The sequence below is a fragment of the Chenopodium album genome, chromosome 19 (assembly GCF_948465745.1).
Source record: "Chenopodium album chromosome 19, dcCheAlbu1.1, whole genome shotgun sequence".
NCBI classification, from domain to species: Eukaryota; Viridiplantae; Streptophyta; class Magnoliopsida; order Caryophyllales; family Amaranthaceae; genus Chenopodium; species Chenopodium album.
In genome coordinates this window covers 41,296,555-41,305,005 of record NC_137852.1, presented here as the reverse complement: position 1 = coordinate 41,305,005, position 8,451 = coordinate 41,296,555, and the positions used below count along the sequence as shown (strand labels likewise).

Sequence of the window (8,451 nt, the reverse complement as noted above, 5' to 3'; positions counted from 1 at the left end):
TTTGAAAAAAAAAAATAAAAAATAAATAGACTTAGCTACTCTGATCTTCATAGGAACATGATCTATAAAGTCCTAAGGGAGCTTTTGGTGTGGAAGGTTTGGTACCTTTATGATGATAGAATCGAACCACGGCCCAGATTCACAGAGCACCCGGCCCGGAGGCAGTTGTACTGTTTTAGTGAAGGACATTGATAGAAGCCCAGTCCAATAATATTGTGCAAATGAAAGAGGTTCACTGCCAAAGTGAATTTCTAAAACTCGCCCTAAAATACCGATATTTATGCCTTATCTTTCTTTAGAATTTCTTACATACACCTAGGTATACGTTTAAATTAATCGGAAGTAGAAGTGAATGTTTTAAAAGGTAAATGTAATGACTTCAAGCTCTAAAATGTGTATAAGACTACTAAAACTTTGAAAAGGGATATATATACTTAATTCTTTTTGGTGTTAAGAGAGCTATAAGGGCGGGGATGAAAACCGATCCTAAGATCTCCTGGAATCGGGTCAGGAGGGAAGCTCTAACCACTTGAGCTATCCGTCTATTCCTCACTCTCATACTTATTTCTTTTAAAATGAAGTGTTGTACTCATTTCTAAATACAATGATAATGTCAATTAAAGGTTTTAAACCATCTTCAAATTGCATATATCTTTACTTCCAAAAATTATCTTGTTAAAAAAAATAAACATATTTTTGTTTACATGTTTTTTTCCGAGTACATCTGAAAATAAATGGAAAAATGACAATACATAAATAATTGGGTTTTATCATTATTAACACCCCTGCTCCACAAAGGCAAACAACGTACATGCGCTCCATAAAATCGAAGTTAAAGTGAGAATCATTTTCGTCTCTCAATAAAGTGGAATTACAAAGTTATGGCTAAATTTATATTCAATTCCATCATTGTGTAATATTCTCCACATTTTGATGTTTACACTTCCTTTTCTTTTCCCCTAAAAACTTTGTTTTAGTCCCTACCATAACACCTTTAGTCTTTCCCCAAATAATGCATCACACAAGTTTTTGTTGTCTAACAATAATTTAGAGTACGAACTAATTCCTCTGTTCTTCGAATACTGTTAAATTAGTTTCAAGTTTTCAGCTAGACATTTCAACTATGTTACTCGCACTCAGGTATCCATGTCTGACACGAGTATGCGTCCAAGTGTATGACTTGACAATTTTGAAAATATTTTACTAAGGGCTTGTTTGACATCGTTTTTTGTTTTCAGTTTTTCGTTTTTCTGAAAGCAAAAAACCAAAAACAGGAAACAAGAAAAAGGTGTTTCCACTTTTCAGTTGTCAGTTTTTAAAATTACCATGGGTTTAATAAATTTGACTAATTTTGTATTCATTATATGATATATATCATATGATTTTGAAATACAAAAAACCAAAAAATAGAAAACCACAGCGATGCCGAACGAAGCCTAAAATGGTTATAGTTAGCTCTAAAGCCCTAAAGGATTCAACATTTTGAATAGTTGTGGATAAGAATGTGGAAAAGAATGGGTTTTCTTCTCTTTTAGTGCAAAAATCCGATGATTTTTGGATATATTTTTTTAAGTATTGGACCACTTGTTTTTGTCTTAGTTTTTTTTAGGGTAATGGAACACTTTTTGTTTTTCCTTTATCTTATTTTAAGAGCAAGTTTCATGTGATCTCATTTTACACAACTTAGGGCCTGTTTTCTTACGTTGAAATTCAGTTCAGTTCAGTTCAGTTCAGCTGAGTTCAGTTCAGTTCAGTTCAGTTCAGCTCAATTCAGTTCAGTTCAGCTCAGTTCAGCTCCTAATTTCCTTCTCTTATAAAATATTCAGTTCAGTTCAGTTCAGTTCAGCTGAGTTCAGTCAATGAGAACAGACCCTTATTGTATGATACTATTGTGAATTTGTGATTTGTGAGATAACTTATTATGAGATTGCTTTTTATATTCCGTAGCCTTTTTTTGTATGTAATGTCCTCAGTAACTTCTAAAATTGACAAAAATCACTTCCTCTCATCCATCTAGCTATAAATTTGGCATTCCCTTACAATCATAAAAGTATGAAAATTAAGGGGGAAATGAATAGGATAAAGTTTCACCATATTTGGATGTATGATGTTCATTATTCTCTTTATACTTTAATGATTGTTGTATAAAGTCAGTGATTCTCCCTTTATACTATCCTAAAAATTGTGTTAGTTTTCAGCCAAGCAAACATTGCTGCTTTCTTATGTGAATGTGAATGATTATCAAATTTTAGAAGTTTACCGTTCTTTATTGGGCTCAATTCGAGTGATTTTAGTTTCGATCATACTTAAGTGATGAGTCATGTTATTTACAAATCAGGTTAGATAAATTTCATATATGTCGAGTGACTCGGATTATAAATTTCATACTGAATTTAGGTCAAATGACTCAGTCATTATGAATGAAGTAATTTTAGCGAGATAATTTATTTTACTGTTTATCAAGTTTACCTATTAGGTTTCTTTATAGAGCCCAACCCTAATATATGATTGTTTAATACAGTATAAATAAGCCCTAGATGCATTGGGTAGTTGGGACAACCTACTTAATTCTAGTAATTCTAAGCACATGGGGTCATGGGAAATCTAAGTTAGTTTAACCAAAGAAACCAACGACAATGAACCTAATATTATAAAATAGGACCTTCTTTGACTATTGAACTATAAACCAAACCAACTTAGAAGAATTTTCTTCTGAAGAAGAAATTTGAGAAGTTCAAGATTATTTTTTTGATTTTGGGGAAGAATTCCTTGATTATATGAATTACAAAGTTAGAGGAGCAATAGAAGGAGATTTCATGTGAGTCAATTCTTCTACCCATTGATAATAGTAAAATTTTTTGAATTGCTAAGATTCCAATAACAATGATCTTACCAACATTTGCACCATTCTATAAATCAATAGCAAACTAATGATATTGTTAATTATCAATAAGTATAACTTATAAACAGTTGATATATGAATACTACGCTTTGAGACGATTTTAAAAAATAACAGTGCCAAAGTTAAATTGGGCACTTAAATAAAAATAAAGAGAGTATTATTTTAGATATACATGACAAAATTATGCGTTCATCATTAGATATCAATTTTCATTATTGGAACATAAGTATATAAATAAATAAAAAGCAACTAGTTATTGTTAATTTGTTATAAATTAAAATCAGAATTAAACAATTTTTTCTTGGTCATACCACCCTGTAATGAACATGCCAAATACAACACAAAATTATGAAATTGCTGGTGAAAAATACTTTACAACTTTTAACAATTAATAAAAAGTGCAAAAAGTCCCAAAAAAACCACCTCAAAAAGTGAAGAAACCAACAGAAAGACAAGGACAATACGGTCTTTTACTCTTTTAGATTAAAGATTTCAACTAAAGGCGGGAATTCTTTAACTTTATAATAAAAATAACAGAAATTCACATGGGAAAATATTGTTGTTTTGTGATTTGTATAGTTGTGGTTAAAGCTGATCCTTCATTTGACAATACCAAATCAATGTCAGTGCTTGCTAGCAAAATCCACCATTTTCTACTAATCAAGAATGTTTCATCAATACCTAATTAATATTCCAAACATTTTACGGATTTTATATTACCATGATCGGTAAGGACGACATAAATATCAATTGACTCGTATCTGATTATTTGAATAATCGAATCAATATGTCCAATTCAAACTTAAGGTGTACTCTAAACTAGATATTCCGGGTTTGACCCAAACCGAAAATCCAAATGAACAATATGACATGAGCAAATCTGATGAGAACAACTAGTTTGACACCTCTAATCGACATTACCTCTGACCTACCATAAATAGAAACGACAGGATACAGGACAGTGGTAATTTCGAATTTTTGTGAATTGATCAAAATACAACCAAGAATATCAATTTCTTACATTTTCATTTCACAATCATAAATAGAAGGTTGAACTACCTAAAGATATCCAAAATGGGTTGCCAAATCTGAACCCGGTGAAGAGGAATCCGACAAGAACTACTCCTAGTCGCTACTTACAACATACAGTGGGAAACTACAAAGGCAGAAGCTAGGGACCCAAAAAATGAACTAACAATGAGAGAATTAATTAGTTTTCAACAGCTTCCGGCTTGTTTGCATGCAAATACACAGACCGGATTCCTCTTCGCCGGATAATTCAACTGTAAGTTCGACATGTTAGTATTTAGGCATGTCGAATAATAGCACTTACCCTGAGTCTTCTTGGCCTTCCGAAGGACACCTGATTAATTCCAAGATATTAACCACCTCTGTCATATCAGGTCTGTTAGACGGCACCTGTGATGTGCAAATCAACCCTAATTTCATAACTGGAATGGCTTCCTCAGCTGGGAATCTACCTTGCAACCGCTCATCAATGCATTCTTCCACCTTCCCTTCTTCGAGTGCACCTCTTACCATGTCACACAACACAATCACGTCATCCTCCATGTACTCAACAGGTCGTTTTCCAGTCACCACTTCAAGTACCAGAACTCCAAAACCATAAACATCACACTTCTCTGTAATTTTTACAGTTCGGCATGCAAATTCAGGCGCCATGTATCCAAGAGCACTCTGAATCTTGCTGCTTAAAATATATCGATCCAGCATGGGCAACAATCTTGCTAATCCAAAATCACCCACTTTAGGCTCACCCGAGCTATCTATGAGTATGTTGCTGGATTTTAGATTGTAGTGGATGACATTCAGTTGGTGTAAGTGAGATAAACCTTTAGCCATCCCAACAATTACGTTGAACCGGTCATTCCATGAAAGAAAGTTCCCACCTCCTCCTTCATGAAGATGCTTATGTAAACTTCCGCCGGAGATAAATTCATAGATAAGAAGTTGAAGTGATTGAGTCCAATAATAACCTTCAAGTGTGACAAGATTAGGGTGCCTGATTTTCCCCAACTTCTTCACCTCTCGCTCAAAATCTTCCTGGGACTTGACAAGACTTGAAACAGTGAGCTTCTTTATAGCAACGGGGCGACCATTTTGGAGAACAGTTCGGTAGACAGCCCCAAATCCACCACGGCCAAGTTCGCAATCCTTGTTGAGGAGAGCGTGGGTACCAGTGCTGAAATCAGGCTCTCCTGAAAATATGACCAGCTTACCAGAATTTGCATCTGTAGAGGGGGAACTGCTGAAACCATCACCATTAGATAATGCAAGGGCAGCAGCAGAGCGAGATGCTGAGGCTCTAACACGTAGGTTGAGAACTGTGATGGCAATCACACCGATTACAATTACTGCAGCAGCTCCAATAGCAATGAGGGAGGAGATGCTCAGGAGGTTTTTCTTGTGCCCAAATGTAGCAGGTAGAGAAGAACCAGAGAAAGCATCACCAGTGGAGTTGGGGTTAAGAACAATGGGTTTGGGAAGGACAGAGGAGCAAGATTTTTTTGTGGCAGAGCCACAAAGCGATGGGTTGGCTGAGACAGCGGAGGGGTTTATGGTATTAAAGAAACCACCAGGTAGTTCACCTTGCAGATTATTGTGAGAAACATTGAAGGAAACGAGATGTTGAAGATTAGCTAGTTGTTTTGGCATACTTCCACTTAAATCATTGGAAGAAAGGTCCACAGTTTGTAGGTCAGCAAGTTTTGATAGAGCAAGAGGTATAGGTCCCTCTAGACTATTATGAGATAAGATCCTGGCATAAGAAGAATTAAAAATGAGAAATTCCGGAGTAATTCAGAAAAGGACATCAAAAAAAATACCAAACATGGCCATATCAATGCAATGGACCTCATCTAGCACAACACAATAATTTCAATAGACAAACTATTAAAGCTCGGTTTTGTATACTTATCAACCAAAGAAAGTTAAACATTGTACTGAAATATTTGACAAAAAAAACTGATTTTGACAAACTAGAGTGTTGAAGCAGACAGCATGAAACTTACAGGGAAGCTGCTAAAAAATATAGAACAGTATATGATAAGTATCTACAATGACAACAATGAGCAACAAGCAGCATGAAATACATATTCAATAGAAATGTTGAAGTCAGTAGTTGAAGAGAGAGCACTTACAGTACTGAGAGTGAAGAACAATGCTCAATTGAAGTAGGTATTATCCCCTCAATAAAATTCTTTTCCAGTATCAATTCTTGCAGAGCAGTAGCTTTTCCAATTTCGGTAGGGATGCTCCCATTCAACTTGTTTTCGCTCAAATCAAGAACATTCAATGCTCTTAGTTCCCCAACATTTCTGGGAATAGGACCCGTCAAAGAGTTCTTAGACAGATTCAAGAACGCCAAGCTGCTGAAATTAACAAGTGCTGATGGAATTGCCCCAGTTAACATATTATGGGACAAATCCAACACCTCAAGGCTTTGATGCGAGGCTTCTTCACCTGAAGCGAGAGAATCGTCCATGGTTCCACTAAATTTATTTTCTGAGAGCAATATTTCTTGCAAAGCAACCTTAAAAATCCACTTAGGTAGATCACCAGTCAACAGATTCTGCCTAAAATCTATGACTTGAAGGCTTAAACAACCAGCCATAGATTCAAGTAAGCTACCACTCAAAGAATTCATTGACATATTTAACACCTTCAAAGACCTAAGTTTTCCCACAGAAGTTGGCAAAACACCAGAGAAGTTGTTAGCTGAAAGATCCAGATTTTCAAGCCCTTGTAACCCTCCAATCCATTCAGGAACCTGACCCACAAAGGAATTCTCTCCCAAATTAAGATACCCAATAAAACTCAAGTTCAGCAATGACTTTGGCAGGTTCCCAGAAAACAAATTCCCACTAAAATCAAGTGATTTCAACAATGAGCACCCTCCAATTTCACCCGGGATTCGCCCGGTAAACCGGTTTCGACTCAAATTAATGGTTCTCAGGTTAGCCAATCCATCCATTCCCTTAGGAATTTCATGACTTAACATATTATAAGACAGATCAAGTGACCTTAACCCTTGCAAACCCCAAATCCCAGCAGGTAAAGCCCCAGAAAACTGATTAGCAGACAAATTAAGCACAGAAATTCCAACACATGAGCTCAAACTATCAGGGATCTGCCCTGAAAACTTGTTATTAGCTAAATTAACAGTTCTCAAAGGTCCACATTGTCTAAAGAAATCAACAGGCAATACACCAGAAAATCCATTTTCACTCAAATCAAGTATTCTCAAGTTAGAAAGCCTCGCCAATGCAGGGCTGAGACTCCCAGTGAGGTTGTTCTTTGATAGCGAAAGCTTCCGAAGTGCTTGGAGCTGCAGTAAGCCTCTACCGAGCTTACCCGAAAGCGAAAACCCGTCTAGATTGAGCTCAGAAACACGGTTGGATCTAGGGTTACATTTAATACCTCCCCAATTACATGGACTATCATCATCTTCATTCCATGAAGCTAATTTTCCATTTGGGTCTTTAATGTCTGCTTTGAATACAATTAATCCCAGTACATCATCATTCAATGAAGGGCTTAAAGATGGTGCACCCTTACAATTTGGGAACAATCCCAAAATTATTAGGATTAGTAAACAAACTAGCTTCCTCATTCTTCACAACAACCCCAGCTCAAAAACAAGATTTTCAGCTTAAAATTGAAAAAATCAAGACTCCCATTTCATAATTTAATGAGCTTTAAAAAAACCCAGAAAAATCATTAACAAATTCAAGAAAAAACTCCCAAAATTTCCTCACTTTTTCTGCTGGTTTTGTGCTGAACTGAAAGTGTAACGGCTATAAAACAAACGGAAAAAGTGGAACCCAGTAAATAATCAACCAAACGGATAAATGCAGATAAATCAAAGGGTTAAACAAGCAAAAATGAAGATAAGAAACTCAGATTTTGAGTTAAAAACCCTAGAAAAAGGGTGGAAAATGGAGATTAATTACTCAAAGAGCTTTTATTCAGAAGTTGGGAAATTTCAGAAGTAGAACAGAGTAAGTAGTGAAGAAGAAAGGGCAAGTGGAAGAAGGGTATTTTAGGAAAAAGTGGGGAAAATGCGGCGGCGCCGGAGCGATGCGGTGGTTGAGACGGTGGTTGTGGAGGTGAGAGATTGAGAGGAGAGAGAGTGAGGAGGAGAGGGAGTTGAGATAGTGAGAGAAAATTTAATAAGGGATTTAATAAAGAGGGGAAAATATGGAGGAGAGAGAAAGTGAGAAAGTGAAATGTGGGGTCCATTTGTTTAAATGAATGTACTATTGGTATGATTATACGTGGCTTTAGATCAACGGTGGGACATTTATCCTATGTGGCTTACACGTAGGATTTTATACAATTATTTTGTTTTTAGAAAAAAGGATTATAATTTGCGTTTTATGTGTGGCCGACTGGCACATACCAAAACAGTAACCAAATGTCTCTGACCGGTCGAGTAACCTCTCACCGATCGAGTAATCCCTGAGTAATGATCGACCGAGTAACCTCTGATCGATTGAATAACCCTTAGTCGACTGAGTAATCCCTGA

General features: G+C 36.0%; 1 protein-coding gene across 1 annotated transcript; it reads right to left on the bottom strand.

Annotated features, from left to right (window-relative positions):
• Positions 1-3,909: 3,909 nt before the first annotated feature.
• LOC145593703 (uncharacterized) lies at positions 3,910-8,068 on the bottom strand. The gene is made up of 2 exons (XM_081650028.1): positions 6,064-8,068; positions 3,910-5,681 (listed from the first exon to the last, which is right to left on the bottom strand). The coding sequence occupies exons 1-2, from the start codon at positions 7,533-7,535 to the stop codon at positions 4,232-4,234; spliced, it is 2,922 nt and encodes a 973-aa protein (XP_081506154.1). The 5' UTR covers positions 7,536-8,068; the 3' UTR covers positions 3,910-4,231.
• Positions 8,069-8,451: the final 383 nt, after the last annotated feature.